Below are 20,781 nucleotides of genomic sequence, written 5' to 3'. Positions count from 1 at the left end.
CTCTTTGGTGGCAGCCTGCTGCAGCTGGAAGTGTCAGCCAAAGTACTAGGGATCCTTCCAACACATTGCCCCCCAACCAGAAAAAAAAACAACTTTCCTGATTCTGTCATGTAAATTGAAAACCCTGAAACTTACAGATGACAAGGTCAATCATCTGGTGTTTACATTCTCCGGAGGATATTCAAAACTCCTCCCAGGATAAAAAAAAAACAATAACCCATACAATTTAAGACCACAATTTCTCCTCATCTGCGCCACAGCTCTCAATGCTTGGACCTCCTATTCATACATCGCTCTGAGCCATATTTGTACATTTTTGTAAGATGTCATCATTATGATTGGTTCTGAAGCCATTTGATCAAAGCACAAGAAAATGCAAATAAAATGTCTAATTTTGCAAGATATGTACAGACAGTTTAGTTTTACCTCTTCCTTTCAGTTTTATTTAGCAAGGCTTGTGGGGGAGGGGCGGGGAGGTGTACGCGTGTGTTTGTGCCTGGGTGTGTATGTGTTTTCATCTCTGTTTTTCAGTCAAGATAGAAAAGTAACAACCTGTAAAGTGTGACGTACCAATCATCTTCCACTACAAAGCAGTCCCGTAATCAGGTTGTCCTTATTTCTGCTGAGTGTTCCACATGATACTTTGAACTCATTTTTTCCCATTCTTTCTCCTCCACATCCAATAAGCTGCTTTAGACATCCTTTCCCTGCTCCATAACCACATTGCTGCTGTCACATGACTACCTCCTTCTACAACAGTAACCCCATGGGTCCCCCCTTAGCTTATCTTTCTACACTCCAGCCTGTACCACACAGAGGTGTGAAGTTAAGCCTCACCCGTAACACTTTCATGGACTTTTCCTGTACACTCAACTAGTCCAGCCCTCATTCTTTAACCAGGTGCTCAACACCTTTCTTAGAATGGCCCAGTCTACCTGGAATGTTCACTGAATATTTCTGGGCCTTTCCCTTTTGTGCCTTTGTCCTCTGTTCCTCGACCTGGAATGTCATTCCCCCTCTGTCTTCATCCACTAGGAAACTTGTCCTGCTCGCCCAGAGGACTAGCATTCTCTGTTGACTCCCATGACATTTTCCTTGTATATCTTTTTTTTTTTTTTGCGGTACACGGGCCTCTCACTGTTGTGGCCTCTCCCGGTGCGGAGCACAGGCTCCGGACGCACAGGTTCAGTGGCCATGGCTCACGGCCCCAGCCGCTCCGTGGCATGTGGGATCCTCCCGGACCAGGGCACGAATCCGTGTCCCCTGCATCGGCAGGCGGACCCTCAACCACTGCGCCACCAGGGAAGCCCCTCCTTGTATATCTTTAATCCTCAATTTATCCATCTTGGACCCATTGTTAGTTTGTACTCCTTTTTCTCCTCTGCAGTATTATTAGTCATTCAAGGCTTTGCTCAACATTGTATTCTTTGGATCACCCAGTATGAAATAGAAACCTTAAAACCTTTTTTGAGTTAATTTTAAAACGTTTTGAAGGGAAACATTGTTATAAAAATTATATGTCTCTGTCATTTCTCTCATTTTACGGCTGGAATTTTCTTGCTAGTGACCCGACCAGGATCCCTCCTGTGGTGAGCCATATTTGGGGCATGGCTAAAGGGTGTTCTCAAATATCCTAAAGTACTAAAAACTCCCAAAAACATCAGAGGTGTACTGCCCGGGACCCTCATCCTGACTCTAGAACCTGGTGGACGATGAGTCAAAAGTTCATTTTAAAAATCCCATTTTGAAAGCCTTTGAACCTAGAAGTACAGGGTCAAGTCTAAACCTTGACATCCAAGGAAGTCCGTAGCACCTACCCTACTGCACTTCAAGGACATCAGCCAACAGGGTGTTTCCTCTGCAACCAGCCCTCCCCCTAGAGGATAATTCGTTTTAATCTGCCATGTCAACCTGTATCTTTCTCCAGATTTTCCCATAGGCTTTTCCTTCCCACACCCATCCCCCTCTTCTCCAGCTCTACCCGCCACTGCGGTGGCCATTTTCATCTCTCCCCTTAGATGGTCTCTGCCTGAGGTAGTCATGTAAATAGAAGTCTCTTCCTCCTACCGATGGCAATACACGAACGCTGGGAGCACAAAGTCACTGTCTCACTTCACTGCACAGATGGCACCCGAGGACTGTTTAATCCTTCCACGCCAGAAGTCGGGTTTTCTTGGCACAAAATTCATTGCTGGCAATGGACACATTAAAACTGCCAGTACCAGAGAGCTAAAGGTTCCCAATGTGTTACTCAGAGGAATTATTTGGGTGGGCGACAGTTAAGGTGGGTAGGAGAAAGTAAGGCAAATGCGTTCACTGTATTGTTTCTGCCCTGTAAGTTGCATCCTCAGAAAGTGGAGAACTGAATCTAAGTACCTATATTTGGTGCACAGCAGGCTTTAGAAGAAAGCTGCCTTCCTTTGTTTTTTAAATGAGCCTGTGCTTTTGTCTCTGGCAGGAACACATTCAAAGATTCTATTTTCCTCCAAGGCCCCAGCTGCCCCTCTGGACCCCTGTCTTCTTTTACTTCTCTTCCCCAGGTTGTTTTTATTTCCTCCCTTTCTCTCTCCTTCTCTCCCTCCCTCCTTCTGCCCTCTTGGAAAAGACAAAGGAGACAACTCCTTACTGGCTTTCGCTGCTCTGTGCATTTCCGTAGGTCAGGAGGAAATAGTTTGAAAATGAGTCCCAGGTAGTCTAGACTATTGGCGTTCTTCAGCACATCCAGAATAGGAATGATCGAAGTGTGTAGTAAGCAAGGTCCTGTGATCGTTGTACACCTTTTCAGCTATAGAATCATTATCAGTAGCCAGAATTACAGCCTTTGGAAGAGAACGTAATTTTTAATAAAATTCAAATGAGGAGAGGATTCATTTTTAAGTCATTGATGACCCAGATTTGAAAGAATTTAGACAAGCACACCAAGAGAAGCACATTTTGTGAAATAAAGGTCCTACTTACTATTTAGGAAAGGAAGTGGAAGGAACCATTTATATATGCAAATGGGACAGGCAGGGATGTCATGTATAGTTGTTCAGCTTGTGCACTGCTGGAAGCTAGTCTATGCTTCGTTCTCTAAGGCGTGCACCTCTGGGGCCGCATCCAACCGGAGGGAGTGCCTTTTCTTATTCTCACAAAGCTGCCATATAAGTTAGGAGACCCTGGGACTAAGGCTTGGACACAATGCAATGACACAAACAGTGACTCCATACGACCCTTTTTGTAGATAGTCACCTACCCACTGCCGAGTGGCAGGGCAGGAGCACGTTTAAAGGATACCAGGGACTCAAAGAGGAAGGAAGCTGTTCATCTCCCTGAAACTCCGAGAAGCTGGTCCCAGAAGCTCTAAGTAGGCAGGCAGAGTGGAGGGATGACAGTGTAGCTAATAGCAGTATAAGCAGACTCACTGCCATGAGTCTCAGTCCGAGTCTCAGTCCACAGCCGACAGAAATGGCGAAAGATTTGAGCAAAAGAATCAGATGGACAATGAGACAACCCTCACCCCCAATAGCGATAAGCAGATAGCAACCGTGGTCCCACCTTGAGGAGTGGGTTCCTGACTAACATTGATGAATGGTCTCTCTATGGTCAATCACAGGTCTTTTAGTCAAACCTGTAAAAAAAAATATTAACACCTGGTAGACTTTCATTCACCCATTCAAGGTGCCTGGTGTTTTAGTTGTTCAGAAGTTGATTACCTTGTTGGTGAGACAAAACATACAGGCAAAATTTTTGAAGAGAAATAAAAGAGTAGTAATAGGGTTTCCCTGGTGGCGCAGTGGTTGAGAATCTGCCTGCCAATGCAGGGGACATGGGTTCAAGCCCTGCTCTGGGAAGATCCCACAGGCCGTGGAGCAACTGGGCCCGTGAGCCACAACTACTGAGCCTGCGCGTCCGGAGCCTGTGCTCCGCAAGAGAGGCGACAACAGTGAGAGGCCCGCGCACCGCGATGAAGAGTGGCCCCCACTTGCCGCAACTAGAGAAAGCCCTCGCACAGAAACGAAGACCGAACACAGCCAAAAAATTAATAATAATAAATAAATTTAAAAAAAAAACAAAAGAGAGTAGTAATAAAGCATGAACTTGAACATGACAAAGTGCCCAGTATGTATGGAAAAGACTAGTAGTTCCAAATTGTGACTCTGGAGCCCCAGGAATTCTGTGCCTTCTGAGCATGTAGGGAGGGAAGGGAAGTGGCTGAGAAGTTAGGGTTTCACCTCCCCCCACTCCTCTCAACCAGGGGGGGATCTGGTTTCATTTATTTCATTCATTTTTTTAATTCACTTAGTAAGTGGTTGCTTCTAGGGCCAGACACTGTTCTAAGCTCTTTCCATGGGTTATTAGGTTCAGTTCTCCCTCAGATTCTCTGAGATAAGTGCTCTAATTATCTCCATTTTATTGACCCAGAAACGGAGGCACAAAAAGTTATATAAGATGTAGCTACTGAGGGGTAGGAAAGGGAGAGGGCACTTATCTGGAGCCAGTTAAGGAAGACTTCTGGGAGATGCAGCGGAATAGTGTAGGTGCTCTCCACAGGCTGCCAGAGGGACCGACAGGCAGGGGAGCACAGTAGACACACGAGTGGCAGCAAGCAGAGCTGGTTTTCTGGGGGTCTGTGAAGCAGGTTGGGTGAACCGAGGGATGACACAGAGCAGGGATGTGGGAGGAGCAGGCCACATGGTGGCTAATAAGGCAGGATGGGAGACCAGGGAGGGAATGGACTTCCAGAGAGCAGCGTCAGATCAAGGGCAAGAGAAACAGGGCCCAAGTCCTGAGCCTCGTTGCCAGGAGAAGAGGGCAGCCTGGAACACACAGAAGGGACTGATTTAACTTGTAGAGGAGATTTATTTTGCATTTTGCTCAGAATTTGATAGGCTTTTGGCAAGTGTATGAAACAGTCATAGATTTGGCAGTCTTCTGCTAGCAGATTTGAAATGTTCAATCCTTAAGAACTGCTGCATCGTTAGGTTATGCAAAACAGGGTGCAATTTTGTAAATATGCCATCTTGTACTGATTTGACATTTGTTCTATTATCCTAGAATATGCCAAAGGGAGAGAGACCTTCAGATTTAAGCCAAACCTTAACTTGTTTGTTGAGTGCTGATAAAATGTTGACTGCTGTGTGATCTTTAAAGAAGCCAGTGTTGCTGGGTGAGGCCTGAGGTAGGGCCCCCTGTAGGCGGATGGGAGCTCTTTCCTTGGCATCTCACCTGTACAGTTGTTTGATGGATACGGACAAGTAAAACATCTGATGTGGTGGGTTGAATTAATTTTTCCTTAAACATTTTCTGTGGCCTCTGTTGTGGCATTAATGGTGCTTCCCCAAACAGCCTCACTTAATATATTTGCGAGGCTTCAGTCACAAGTGGAAGAATGCACAGAGTGAGTCCGTACACTCGGGGTACTGTCTCACTGAAGTAATAGGGTGTCCGTTACACCTGTGGCTGTTTGCTTTCTCTACCAGAGCTTGGAAATGACAATGCGTTGTTTGGCTGCGAAGTGAAGGGACACTAGAATATGATGTTAAGAGGCACGGACTTTTGAGTTTGACCTGTGCTAAAATGCTGTTTCCACCACCTATTAGCTAGGAGAGGTTACTAAACCTCTCTGAACCTCTGTTTCCTCATCTGAGTAATGGGGAGAATCAGAGCTACCTCATGGGATTATTGAAAGGATTAAACGAGACACCTATGCCTGCCATGAAATAAGCTTACAAAAACATGGAGGCTGCCACCATTATTCTCAGGAAGCAAATTGTCCGTATGGTTCCTGGATGGCGCAAGGGGTAGCTTAGAAATTGTCAGACCTTCTGTTTCTCACAGTCCTTCCCCACTCTTATCAGCTCTCTCTTTTATTTCAAAAATACAAAGATTTATTTGCTGGAAGGTAACTGAGGAACCAGCACGATCCAATGAGCAGCTACAGATGGTTCTTCTTGGGGCTTGAAGGAAAAGCTCCTCGCAGAGATGCCGTGGATCAGCGCTGCCACTGGACCCATCCTTCCCACTTCACTTTGCCAGGCTGTTGCTGGCAGCGGGGCTCTCCGGAAGTTTCTAGCCTCGGGAGAGTGCCAACTGCACCACCATTGCATCCTTGCCCATTTATCACTCTAAACTTCCTTTTTAGGAGCTGGTGACAGACTATTCGGCTTCTAACTTAGTCATCCATTTCCTTTTTTATTTCTGTTTCCATCGATAGGCAAATGGGGATTATCCTGTTTTGGTGGGTTGAAATAGCACAATTGAATTATTTCTGGTCATTAATTCTCCCTTAACGTAGTGCATGCATTTCTTTCACTGACTTTGGCTGTCTTTCATGGGTTAAAGTGTGCCGGACTGTCAAGAGTCTCTCTCGATTGAGAAGCCAGGATGTTCAGTCTAGTAGGGAATGATCGGTGGTTCCAGAGGCAAGGTGACACAGCTGCATCTTTCTAGGAGGGCAAAATGTTCTCAGGAGCCTGCGAGCCCTGAAATGGGTGCGTGCCTGAGGCTGCCTGGCTCCCGTGCACTGCGAGGTCCCTCTTGACGCAACTCCCAGCGAGCAGGGGGACGTGTGCATTGGAAATGACACACTTATCTTGTGGTTGCAGGGGAAGCTTTTGTTTTATTTTTCCCTTGCTGCATTAAAGTATTTGTCTTTCTTTCTTTGTAGTGTAATATTGTTAATGTAAAACAATTTGCATCATGACACTTTTATCACAGTTTTCGTCTTTTTCTCAGTATGTTGCATTTCTCACCATGTCTAGTTCATCACAGCTACAGTGTGTACATCACAACATTTATCTTAGGCTCAGGGTTTTACTTGTTTATAAAAATTGTCTTCTTTCAGCCTGTATTCACTCCATTTAAGAAAAAAAAGGCAGCCAGAAACTGTTTTGGTCCAAACTCCAGTAGTTATCACATTCCTTGCTAACTGTCCTGCGTATTTATATGTCTCCTAACTATTACTCTATGTTTCAGCGACATTTCTCAGTCTCATGGCTCAGGGAGGTCGTGGAGCAGCTTTGGCTGTGCACTCTGCCACGCAAGGAAGGCCCGAGAGGCTTTTGGAGGGGAGGGGAGGTGACACAGCTGGATATTTGGGCCACGTCTAGGTGCTAAAGTTGACTATCTTTGGCACGCGAAGAGCTGGGTTTCTTGTGGGGAGAAACAAGGTGGAGGAGACAACCGTGTAGCCGCAGAAAGGATGGTGCAGGAGGACCCGGATGAGGGCGCCGGGTCTGGGGCTCAGACTGGCAACGTTCACCGTTGGTGGCTCAGCCCCAGCCTCTGCTGTCGCCAGCTTTGAATCCTGCACTGGCCTTTTGGGAGATTGATTTTGACCCTTTCCTCTCTCCAGGGCAGGACATCGCTCAGGGTTCTGTTGCTTCATTAGGCTCTACATCAACCACACAGTCCAAAACACCTCACAAGTCTCGAAGGTCTGTGCGAGCCAGCTCTCTTCCAATGAATTCACTCTAAGAAGGCATGAGAACGCAGGGGGCAAAGAACACCCAGTGTGTTTGTGTACTGCAAATCCCAGAACAGTTCAGTAACAATTTCTTTCTTCCTGTATCTTTCCTGGAAGACCACATTGTGAGCAGCTTGGAAGTTTAGTGGAGACTCAGTACAGCATAGGAGGTAAAAGAGGTTCTGCCATCAGAGCTCCGACTTCTTCCTGATGTAACCTGGTGCACTTTATTGTCTCTGTGTAGAAGTGGGGTTGCTATAGACCTATCTTGCAGGAATGTCATGAGGATGAAATAGAACAGTGCTTTTATAAGTCCTTTAAGATGCTTAGCAGAGTGACCGGCACAGAGTACACAATAAGTATCGGCTCTCATTACTAATGGCATGGTGTATGGATTGAAAGTGGGCAAAACATATCTTGGTAAATTTCAGAATGAGAATATTTTATTCCACCTCCCCTAGCTGTTCCCACTTGCCTCTGCAAAACTAGGACCGAATGTAGTGAAGAGTACAATATAATTGCCTACATTTCTTTGGTTTATTCCTTTAATTGATATTTAGCTCTCTGTTAAATGCTCAGGATAGGGTAACGAACAATATAAATTCCTCTTCTCATGGATCTTATTGTTTAGTTGGGTATATGACAAATAAATATTGATCGACTTGAAAGAATGAATGAATGGATGGAAGAATGAACAGAGTATAATGTTGGGATGGATGGATGGATTCATCTGGGACATCTCACCGGATAACACGTTTCTTAAAGTAAAACAGAAGTGCGACTTTTAATGAGTCCTGGGCGTTTATTCTGAAAGTTCGTGGGTAAATTCTCAATTTGGGTCAGAAATGCCATATGGTCAGGACAAGTGGGACCCAGCCTGCACAGGAGTGGGAGGGCCTTTGCTCTAAGCTTTCCAGGAGAAGATCACCTTGATCGCCTCAGTCAACACAAATATGTTGGGTGACTTTGTCCTGAAAGTTGTAGACAGAATGTCTTTTTTCCAGAAACACTGTGTCACACCATCCTCACATCACCATAATTTAACCTTAAAAAAAGCCATGTCTCTTGATTTCTATTTCGGTGAGAGCAAGAAGAGTTCATCTTCCTCCCATTTCAAAGAAAACAACACTCCGCAGCATGTCTCTAGGTGCACAGCTCTCTGATGTTGAAGCTGGGGCTGGAATACAAACGTTCGGACCTTAGCCCCATCCCCTTCCAGCCAGACCTTCAGGGTTCCCATCAAAGTATTAAGCTGATGTTAGCTACAAAGATATCTGTAAAACACAAACCTTGCCTCTCATAAAGTTGACTTTGATTCACCAAGATGCTGCAGGATAAGCTGGCTGATTTTAAACCCATAGGGAGGCTACCGGCCCTTCCTCTGCCCAACAACAGAAGCAGAGTCCTGCTCACCCCTTCCCAAAGTTGCTACAATGTCTATGACATTCTTACCTTCATCCCAACTCGGCAAACATCTCCAAATTAAGACCAGATGACTAGTTCTATACCTTCAAAGCTTTTCCACCAAGGACTCCACCTTCATTCTAGAAGTCCTATCTGTCCAAGGTCATGAAACAGCCTTCAAAAAGCTGACCTCCCAGTTTTTTCTAATTCCCTGGCTTAATCCAAAAGCAGCACTTTCCCCAATGCAGAATGAGGCAGACAACAACACCCACTGATTTTCTAAGGCCATACTTGATCTTTTTCACCCCTTTCCCCTCCCGTATGTTACATTTGCCTAGGTTTTAAACATCTGTTCCAAACAAGGTAATACTTGCTTCCCATTCAGAGCCTAGCAATGTAGACCAAAGTTCAAATGACATATTGCAGAGTATGTTTAGTTGCAAATGCTATGTACAGGCTCTTTGAAATGTAGCATGTACGGCACCATGTGACACATGGTTGCCATGGCAATACACTTTTTGGCTGAACTACAGCATAAGCCCATGGAACATACATTGCTAATATGAGACTCTGCCCTGTGCTAATGCATAGGACACAGCCAATCTGGGATCTGGGACTCAAGGGGTTTCGCATGCAGCCTGGGGGGGGGTGGGCAGATGCCCTCTTCTGCATGTACAGGGAAGATGTGGCATCCTCCCTTTCCGGTCCTGTCTCACAGGGACAGGGCATGCTGTACATTCTGCCATGCATGGAGACAGCATTTGCTTGAATATCGGTTTGCTATATTTTGTATCAAAGGGGGCCCCAGCTGAAAACATTTTATTTTGTAAACTGAAGTGAAAAATCAGTTTATGGCAGATCTTTTTTTGAATAATGACATTCTTTTTCCCAATTCCAGAATTCAACAGTCATGAGCAGAGCTGAAAATTTTAAACAAGTTGAGTACCTCCTTATTCATGGAACAGCAGATGGTGAGTTTCAGTTAATTAGACTTTTTAGTATCACAGACAGGTTTGCAATTTCACTACTGACAAAACAAAAGCATGAGGGGCAAGACTGTTACATTTACTTCAATAAAACAGTGTTGCTTTTCCACAACTCACTTGTCTTGGCCTAAATGGGATGCTGAATCCTAGAACTTCAAACAGTCCCTTTCTTCTTGTGCCTTTCCCACCCTTCCTACCAGAAAAGTGGAGCGGGCTTTTAGTTACTTTATGTTTCCTTTCTCTCCCTGCAGATAACGTTCACTTTCAGCAGTCAGCTCAGATCTCCAAAGCCCTGGTGGATGCTGGAGTGGATTTCCAGTCAATGGTATAGCAAAACTTCCTGCAAGGGGAGGGAACTTCCTGGTGGGGTCTGGTTCCCCTCTTGGAACTACTTCTCCTCACAGAGGTTCCAGGAGACGGGGGACGGAAGCAAAAGGAGTCATTTTTCCAATGAGAAGTTGAAGAAGTGATATCCTTGAGTCATAAAGAGAGTCATGTTCAATATCATACAGTTGGGGGTTGAGAAGCACAATATTGCATATCCTGAGAGGGTCAAAACCCTAGTCCTGTGATTGTCCCGTCTCTCCCTATTTTGATTAAAAAGTAATCACTTAGCCAGTGAACGTGTGGCAGAGTAATTCTAAAGTGAAACCAGCACGATAATAGCTCAGGTCAAATATGCAAATCCATCTATAGTATGTGTTACTAGCCCTTCTAACAACAGTGGGGTATCAGTAATCAGTGCGCTTCAGTTTTTGCAACTTCCGTGTTATCTTCTGTTGAACACCACAGGTTATAAACAATTAGGCTGGTTTTATAAAGTCAGAAATGGCTAGAGCTGTTGTTGCCTATTCAGAGGATGTTTCTAGGTATTAAGTCAAATTCATTTTATGCACTAGACCTTTTCAGAGTAAGAAGAAACAAAGATTATATATGTGTGTGTGTTGCACTAGATATTTTTGTGTTAAGTCCTTTCTTGTCTGTATTAGCTTAAAAAGCCTGCTCTCCCTCACTCTCTTTTAACGTACACATTTTGCTCCGTGCTCAGTTCAAACAGCGCCTACTGTGTAAAACTGGGACAGTCATTTGATACCACAAAACCTGGCATATATTTTGGGGGTTAGATTCTTATGAGGTTGGGGTGTATCCTTCCACTGTTCAAAGAAAAGGCGTGATACATTAAGCCCTTTTTGAAAGTTAATTTATGTCTCCATAATATATGTTTGCCTGGCAGTGACTTCCCACTTGTTTCACGTGGTGGGATGAGTTGATAAATTTTTGCCTCAGGTCATCAACTCATCCTACATAAATGTCAGACATGCAGATAAGAGATTCCAGTGAAATTCCAGTGAAAAAGTGTTTGCAAATAATACATTTGACTTTTGACTTCATATGTTATGCTAAAATATATATATGGAATACTGAAATGGATTTTTTCTAGTGCCTTATTGATATATATTAGGAAAAATTGCTTTCTAAAAACTCATTTATTTTAATAGTTTATCTTACTGCAGTCTAGGAGAAATTTAACAGTTGATAACACTTAATTAAAGTGGGCTTTACAGGATAAGCATTCCCTCCTATGCATGATGTGTTTCTAAGTGTCCTTTGAGTCAAATTTGAAAACGGACTTGGATATTTTAACTGTACATATCCTTAAAGCACTGTGCAGTGAAGCCAAATTCACAGTGAGTTGTCTCAGCACCTGCAAAGGACGATCAGAGACTCCTGAAGGACAGAACTACATGCCCTGGAAAAGCTCTGGGAGGAAATGAGAAACCCTCTTTGATCACATTTCAGTTTATAAACTGATTGAAGAATTAAAACATCCTGTGTTTTTCCATGTATGCTAATGAGAACTCACTTGGGTTTAAAAAAAAAAAAAAAAGACAACTGACTTCCTAATTCTGACCTTTCTTCTTCTGTCTCCAGTGGTATACAGATGAAGACCATGGGATCGCCAGCAGCACGGCACACCAACACATCTACACCCACATGAGCCACTTCCTAAAGCAATGCTTCTCGCTACCTTAGCGCCTTGGAACAGCATGCCATCTAAAGCTTCTGAAAAGCCACTTTTGCTCTCATTATCTCAAAACTGCACCATCAAGATGACGATGTTAAAAATGTACCCTCAAATCAAGAAATGTAAGGTTACCTTTGTTCCCAAATTTCATATCTATAACCCGAAGTAGGGACTTCTGTCTTTGCAACCTTACGGAAGTTTGAATTATTCAGTCTGGTTTTGTTTATTATTTAAAATCACTTCCATCTCAGTTAGTGAAACAACAAATAAGAATTGTTTTTATGGGAGCTTTGCAGAGGTTCCCTGGGCAGCCTTTTTTTCTAACTGGACTAGACTTGTTCTCTTCTTGGAAGGAATGGCAGGATGTGGGCCGTGATATCACTGAGGCAGGGGTAAGAAAAGAGGGGGTAGGGAGAGAAGCTGGCAGGGCGAGGCTGTGAACCCCAGTCCAAGCCTGCTGACCCAACCAGGCTGCTATCAGCTCCTCGAAGAGCTGTTCACAGCCAGACTGGCACAGTTTTCTGAGAAAGACTATTCAAACAGTCTCAGGAAATCATATATGCAAAAGCACTGACTTCTGAATAAAACCACAGCAGTTGAATAGACTCCAAAGAAATGAGAGAGAAACTGCCAACAATGCAGGGCCCCCAGGTGCCAGTTATGGCTATAGGTGCTACAAAAACACAGCAAGGGTGATGGGAAAGCATTGTAAATGTGCTTTAAAAATACTGATGTTTCCTAGTGAGAGAGGCAGCTTGGAACGGAGATGTGAACACATCAGCTTGCCCTGTTAAGAGATGAAAATATTTGTATTGCAAATCCTAACTTGAAGGAGTCTTTGCATCAGTTTTTCTTATTTCATTTCTTTGAGCATCTAATTAAAAGAATATTTTAACTTCCTTGGACTTGTTTTTAAAAATTGAAAATTAGCTACAAATGTGTGTGATATGATTCCCATTCTACATACGGTGGAATTTCTCCTGGTCAGTAATAAATGTGCCTTCATTTTTTCAGAGGTAATGAGTTCTGTGTCTTGAATCAGACCTAAACTGCATTGGCATATGGACACGCTTACTCAGAAAGGCTCTTGTTTATTTTGCTTGTTATCCCAAACTGCCTCGTAAACATGGAGAGGGTTCAGTTTTTGTAAGAAATAGATACATAGAAATGTGTTAAATTAAGCAATTCATAGCGATTTTATCTAATACATATACAATTACTGTTATCATACATATATATAAGCTTTTGAAAAATCAACTCAAAATAGTTTGGGTTATTTATATAATACATACTATATCATTTTATTCCGGGGAACTACGATGAGGCTCATAATATCAGATAATCTCGACAGTATCATCTTGGTAGCCCAGATGGCTCAGTAGAAGTTAAAAAAAAAAAAAGTCAACAACTTAAGTGTTTAATTATTTTTGGTTGACATAACTATATTAATGAAACCATGCATTTAAGATGCTGAGATAACTGAGGACACATAATATTTTTGTTCAATTATTTGCAAAATGGCCTTATTTTTAAAAATTGATTTTATGAACTCAAACATAGTTTCAAACATAGCTGGAAAAAGTTGTCCCAGACACAATGCGTTACAGCATAAAAATCTAAAAATGGAAGAATTGGAAAAAAATCTATCAATTCAACATGAGACTGGTGAGTCATGCACAGGAATGAACAGAAGATTGTGAAATTGTTTCAACTGTATTTTCAGCACATGGCATTGAGTAATTGAGTCTCAAAATATCATTCATTCATTGGGACCATAAGTCTTAATTAAGTCTCAAATATCATTCATTCATTGGAACCATAAGCCAACCTTCAAACCCTATAGGGCTCTTGTCATAATTCTAATAATAAAGTGCAATCATTGTGAGTAGCTGGACCAATCTTTGCGGAGTTCTATATCCAGAAAGAGTAATCATAGGTCATATGTTCACATCCTGGATTGAATTGGTAATCATAAAGCAAATTAAGTAAAAATTCTCCTTTTATCTTAGTTGAAACCAGACACTGTGCAATATCAGGTATTGTTCAGATATTAATAAGACAATTTTACAACAGTAGATGTACAATATCAGATACTATACAGATATTAAGAGGATTATATAATATCTGATACTGTACAACTATTGTACAATGTCAAAACTGTATGAATTTATTGTTTCTTTAGTTTCAAAATGTTGTCTCTGGACCCAAGAGGTAATTAAAAAGTACCAGCACGTATTTTTCACATAATGAGGGTTGCAAATGGTGATGATGTGACTGAAGTTAAAGTAAATTTCATCTGACCCTCATAGGACAAGTTTTACTCTCCAGTAAGAGTTTTAAATTAGTTTATTGAGGAAGGAAGTTAAATTGACAAATTCGAGATAGACTTAGTCTGAGGGTAGGTTTGAAACACACAGGAACTAGTCATACCGGTAAGATGTGCAGACTTGCCTGCCTTTGACTGTCTCAGCCTCACCAGGCACCTGGATGCTAAGATCCTTTCGTAAACAACCTGTTAGAGTGCACCGGTGCCCAGGAACACAGGCGCCAAAGGAAAGGAGAAATTGTCACATCCCTTCTATGGATACAGTGTTTCTTTTTAAAGTTTTGATCAAGATTTTTAGAAAATCACTTTATAAATTATTTTTGAACTTTTTAAAATTGGAAATCTTGCCAGAAATGATTACATATCTCCATGCTTTCTTAAATAACCGGCATAGACCATAATTCAATGCATCGTGATGACTCAAGGCCACCACCATGAAGATCAATGATCACATCAGGCTGTATGTCATTCTGAGTGTTTTCTATTCACAGGTGGTCACTGAGGCTAGTAGTTTCACCACTTGGCATTTGTTGCTTTTGCTCTAAGTTGATGTGAGAATTCCAATTTATAAAACTATTAGATTTGTACAATATTTAAGATTCAATAAGCTCTAAATGAAAAACAACACCAAAACAGAAGAAGGTTTTTTTCAGAGTAAAGTAAGAGAATTTTGTTCTTCCAACTTTGTGACAGCAGTGTCCGAGAACAGTATTACATACATCCGGAAAGATCTGGAGTGTGTATTCAGGATGTCTGAGGGACACGGATGGTTGAGAATGAGAGATGAATGTGGGTAATAAAGCATAATGTCACTACCGTTAAGAAAAGCTCAGAGCATGGGATTAACAAGACCAATGTCATGCTCAGTAGAAATGTATCATCTCTCTGAATGTCACCTTTCTGTGACAATATTAACATTTAAACTCAAGGCTTTGAATTAATAAAAAGAAAGATAATTTTCTTACTGCCAATTTGAGAAGGGTATCTTTTCTGGAATTGAACTCCAGCAAACTCAGTCAAAATTCTTATTCTAAATAATCTTTCATCTGAGCAGTCACCCCAAGTTTGTCAGTGTATTTAAAACACATGTACGGTGAAAAGTGTGACCCATCAAACAACGAAAACTCTCATTGTTCCAATTAGTTTCTCCTATCCAAAGTCATGATACTTGTGACTTGTGAACAAAAATACTATTTCATTGAGTAGGTTTGGTTTCTAGTGTTAATCACAGAAGGATGAGTGACAAAGAAAATGTAACATACTGAGAAGAAATATTACTCAACCCAATTCTGGTTGCATGAGCCAGAATGACTGCCTGGTCAAGGAGGAAGGCGGCCACATCTTGCCTCCTGCTGGACAGTCAGTGCACTCCAGCCGAGGCTAGGCGGACATGGGTTAGAATCTCAGCATTGACACTCACAGTGAGGAACATTTTAAAGAACATTGCTTAGCCTCTTTGAACCCCAGTTACTTAATTTGAAAGAGATACCAAAATACCTACCTCCCATACCTGTTGCATTGCTGTGGAGGTTTACACACCATGCCTGGTTTGCTGATTCCATGGGTTACACCAGTTCTCCCCTTAGGCGTCTTGCGTCCACGGGTTTTGGGCATATGAAGGTGCTCAGTAAGCTTTTGCTCTTGTTCCGATGTTGCCATGTCAGTGAGAATCCTTTCTGGATCCTTGATGATTCTTGATAAACTGAGAGGCCACATCTTCGATATATTTTTCTTACGATTCTGTCTACAGCCTTTGCTGGCTGAATAAACAGCAAAGCACAGGAAGAACTAGGCTCCGGAGAGTTACAAAGAAGGGATAAAACACTATCCTTACCTTTAAGGAGCTTATAAACAAATGGAAGAAATCTATGACTCTACACATGCTTGAAGGTAAAAGTACCTAGCTCTAAAGCTAAGTCTATTGGATGGATGAGATAAGTGGGATGAAAAGGTGAGCAGGGGGAGGGTGGTTTCTGGACTCATATGAGCCAGCCATTGGCTGAATTTTGTATTACACTTAGATTTCTTTAATCATCTCAGGATTACTGCTGATACCATGTTTTTCTGAACATTTTTGAAAAATACAACCCAAAACATTATATAAAGGTATGCTCTATGTGAAAGGATTTATCATAAAGTTCTTGTGCCTGTAGTTACTTATTAAGTACCTATAGAATATGCTTGAGCCTGTTTTGTTTCAATCATAATAAAAGTTTATAGACCACTCAATGAGAGTTTGGTTTGAGCCTCTGAGAGTCATCCCGAGTACAGGATCCCTAAGGAAATAATTTCACTTTTCCCCCACTATGTTTTCTACCATGCTGCCAGACTAATGTTTCCCAAAATGCATGCCTCTCCATTACTCAAAACTCTTAATGGATAAAGTTGAAATACGTTAACATAAAATTTAACATCATTTATAATGTCTCCAACTTGTATTCCTACCTTTTCATACAGGTCCCGACCACACTCCTAACACTCCACCATAGTGGGCTGTCTGCTGGATTTCAAATATGTCATACATCACATACGTCAGGCTCCTGTTATACCACATATATTTACTTTCTATTTTATTTTTTCAATACTGACATGTTTGAGATATTTGCAGTTCTTGGAGTAGGTTTCCTTCCCCATATCCATCCTAATTCATACGCTACCTCTTATATAACATTTTCTTCAAACTTAGCCCTGCTCAAAATTCCATCCTTGAGTTACTCACTTTCATCATACAACCAACTCAGTACACATCACATTATGTTACAGGTATGTGTCTACCCTGCCCTTAGAAGCGAGGCTCACAGTCCTATTTTCAAAGTTCCAGCACAAAAAGTAGTGGCCATTACACCAATAGAAACTGTAATGAAGTGACAGCTGTGTCCGTGAGCTACAGTTTTCTAAGGAAAACACCGAAAGAGCTCTCTAAAAGTATTACGAGTAAGCCTTGAATATTGGGCTTCTCCAAAGGGACTGATTACAAGCAGACTTTCAAAGTAGATAGTTAGAGAATCATCATATTACCCAAATTACTCTCATAAAATGTTCAACTGGTTGTACTCTCATTTCATTGTATGAATATACAAGAGAGATATATTGGAAAATTTGGAGAGCAATATTGCAATTATAGTAAAATAGTCCCACACCTAGAAGCAAAGAGGCTAAATTTCAGTAGAAACAGAGGTAGATCAGTGTAGGTTAAAAAAATAATGAGCCACACTTTTAAAAGCCAAGAAAAATCCTAAAAGATTTAGGGGTTGTATTGAAATACAAGTTGCTAGTGAATCATCAGTGGAGAGTTTCTATAAGGCTAAACTACACCAAAGAGATACTCAAATTATATTTAGGAGAAACTTCCCAATATTGAAGGCTGTTAAGTGATAGCAATTACAAAGTAAACTCATGAGTCAAGAGGAGAATACTAACCAGTACATTACAGTTCTGAATGCAGTTACCTCCATAACATATTGCTAGATGGCTACAAAAGAATACTGGTCCCGTCTGATCTACTGTAACAAACAGGGAGGAGACAAATTTTAGAAAACCGAAGCCTAAGGAGTTCTAATAATGGGAAATCCTACTAAGGATCTTAGAAGCTTTTACTAGTCATGGGTACAATGTCATCTGTATCTAAGTCACTGCTCTCTGGGAAACTGAAGAGGTACGTCCTAATATAGCTCTCATCATAGTTTGTTCATAAAGTTCAAATTGTTTGAAGACTCTTGAAACGTCTACATCACCAAGTTTGCTTAACATTGGGGTGTGTCTAAATTTAAATATTACGTTCAATCAAAATGTTCTACATTGATAAGGAAAAAAAGACAAAACACTTTGCATCACAATTTAAAATTTGCAAGGAAATTAGTTAGGATAAATATTTATTTCCACATAACATTTCTTAGTTGTGAAAAACACAATATCCTAGTCACATTTACACATTACTTAAACTTTGCAATAAATTACATTCAAGATATTCAGTAATTTTGACCAGGAATCTGAAATTAGGAGGAAATATATAACACTACATTTTTCTTATATTTTATATGATTTCAAAATATTAAGATTAACATAGGGATAGCATTAAAATTCACACAAGAACAAAATGCCTATAAAAATACTCAGAAATACAGAATTTCATTGGATATGAGTGCTTATTCAAACAGGTGATCATGTGAAGGTTTTAATTCACTATGATCATATTAAACAGAACAATTATTAATATATTAAAACACTAGGAGGCTGCTTTTGGGACTGACTGGCATGTACAGCTAGTCTAAGTCATAAAACAATGGGAATGGTTACATGTAGTATCTGTATTACAAAATACACAAAGGCAATGCATTTGGCATGTAAAGTTTCTGTATTTTTCCTTGGCATTTATAAACACAGACTTCATTAACTACAAACTCTTCTTATATTTTTTAGGCTTATGTTCCATAAACGAAATGGCTCCTTGAAAGATTGTGAGGGGGAATTTTACAGAAGGCATCAAAATGTTGAACCCAGTAGAGGCTTTGTTGTTTATTTCCTTCATAAGCTTAATCACAAGAAGATTTGTTTTGGGTTTTTTTTTTCACTTTTCATGTACACTTATACTCAGAATATTAATTCATAGTTTGGAAAAGCCACAGGGCTCTGAATTATTGTAAAACTGGACACTGACGATTATAAGGCTGACGATCATTGGTAATTCTTAGGAAACAAGAGCACTATGAGATTTCATCTTTATTAATTCACATTCACTTGAAGTGAAATAAAATACTGTATTTTTAGTAATGCTCAAAAATTCTTAACTTTCCTTCCTCTTGTATAAACTTAGTAAAGATGGATTATTTCATATAGACTGAAATATCTACAGAAGCTTCTCAAACAGAATCTGAAATTTTCATTTAAAAGATTATTTTTCTACAGCATGCATTTAATTAAAATGTGGAAAAGAGCTCTGCAGAAGAAAAAATGACAATTGGAGACCTATCAGTCTAACATTAGAACATGATTCAGAAGCAGCATTAAGCAGTTCATGACCTTTAGCAGTGGAATAACTGTACAAGAGTGGAATTTCATGTACAATAACTCACCATGTGGCATTCCACAAGTATGTATATAATAGGTTTATTTGGAAAACACTTGTTGTCAATGGGAGGTAAATTTAACAGCATATTTCTGGTAAAGGTTTATATTGAAAATCTCACAAACCTACGAAGTTTTTCTAAAGCATTTCATACAAGCCTAGTATTTGATCATGTAATCACAACCTGAATATTAAGCAAATACTACTTGACTCTTTGCATTAGTATCTGATTCGTTTAAACAAGTTGTGAATAGGTTTCCATATATATTTTTCAAAATGACTTTAAGTTTTAGTTACATACAAATTCTTAAGTATTAAATGTATCATATTAAATCAAGGAAATGCATAAATACAATTATTAAAAATGCTTTCAAACTAACTTTTCGATTTGGGTCTTTTGAAATAAGTCACTAATGCTAAGCTATAAAAAATAAAAAGAAGTAAGACTACCTTTCAAAATTCTTCTAAATGAAATTATCAGGTATCTTCAGGTCTCTAAGTAGGAAAATACAAACTAGGTAATATGACTTATCTCTTTAAGAAAGCTATTGCTCTCGTAAAACTGACAATGAGAATCTAGTGTTTACAAATGTCTAAAATACAGCAAGGAACAGAGATTCTTGCATTAGCTATTGTATATGTTCACAAGGGTGTCTCACCGTTCAGAAGTTTAAACACAGAAATGAAACGAGTATTGCACTACTTACAGTATGAAGGTGGATTTGGGATGAAAGACAGAATTTATAATACATGATCAAAGCAGTTTTCTGAATAATTGTGGCACTCCTCTCATATATATGTAAAAAATAAATTGAAGATCAAGTCATAGACAAGTCTCCCTGTCAACACCTTTCCCTGAGTCAGCTTTCTTCTCATTTCGGCTTTCAATGCTACAGGGGAAAAAGGAGAAATGCATTATTTCAATCCAGCATGGCTACTGGGAGGTCTGCTGGTTCAGACACAAAACCCATCAACCCCAAAGCACCACAAGGGCCCTTAGGCATTGCTCTTTCATGCTGCAAAGCATAGATAGATAGCAGCAATTAAAATCCTCTGCACTCAGTGAGACAGAAACCAAGAACTGCAGAAAAAGGGAAATTCAAGAAACAGAAACTAAAAAACAAAAACCAGACATTTTAAAAACTGTACCCAAAGCATGCAAGATTAATACCATGGTCCTCATTTGTGCAAATGAATCACTGATGATTGTTGAAAATGCCATTCATGCCCCTGTCTTAAGATAGCACTGACACTATGAATGACATAAACAAGATGGATGTCGCAGTAGGTATTTCTGGGCCCGGTGCAATTGGCGCATCCTTTGCGCACAGACTGGATTCTGATCTTTGGTGAGAACTGCGTTGTCGTCCAGAGGACAGACACGCTTCTGCTGGTCGGGAGGACCCCGTCACCCCGCACACTGCCCTCCAAACACCTGTGCCGTCTCTTCACAGACAAACCCTCCTACTGTCCATCAGAGGAAGCATGTTTCACCCCACTCCTTCCAGAATAAACTCATTCCCAAGT

At 40.7% G+C, this 20,781-nt stretch overlaps 2 protein-coding genes across 13 annotated transcripts in view; one reads left to right on the top strand and one right to left on the bottom strand.

Annotated features, from left to right (window-relative positions):
• DPP4 (dipeptidyl peptidase 4) overlaps positions 1-12,878 on the top strand; it is a 77,455-nt gene extending 64,577 nt beyond the window's left edge. For all 5 annotated transcript variants that reach the window (XM_033412540.2, XM_004283621.4, XM_012538174.3 and 2 more), the window contains 3 exons: positions 9,750-9,822; positions 10,089-10,162; positions 11,770-12,878. In XM_033412540.2, the coding sequence (XP_033268431.1) occupies positions 9,750-9,822; positions 10,089-10,162; positions 11,770-11,871 (249 nt within the window). In that variant the 3' untranslated portion in view covers positions 11,872-12,878. The remainder of the gene's footprint in view (positions 1-9,749; positions 9,823-10,088; positions 10,163-11,769) is intronic.
• A 5,170-nt stretch (positions 12,879-18,048) lies between these two features.
• The window catches only part of SLC4A10 (solute carrier family 4 member 10), a 312,534-nt gene continuing 309,801 nt past the window's right edge, over positions 18,049-20,781 (bottom strand). For all 8 annotated transcript variants that reach the window (XM_033412564.2, XM_033412571.2, XM_049712769.1 and 5 more), the window contains one exon: positions 18,049-20,144. In XM_033412564.2, coding sequence (XP_033268455.1) covers positions 20,078-20,144 — 67 coding nt within the window. In that variant the 3' untranslated portion in view covers positions 18,049-20,077. The remainder of the gene's footprint in view (positions 20,145-20,781) is intronic.

This window comes from Orcinus orca, chromosome 7 (genome assembly GCF_937001465.1).
Source record: "Orcinus orca chromosome 7, mOrcOrc1.1, whole genome shotgun sequence".
In the NCBI taxonomy this organism is placed as follows: domain Eukaryota; kingdom Metazoa; phylum Chordata; class Mammalia; order Artiodactyla; family Delphinidae; genus Orcinus; species Orcinus orca.
Note: the sequence above shows the minus strand (reverse complement) of the source record. Positions and strands in the feature narration are given on the sequence as shown.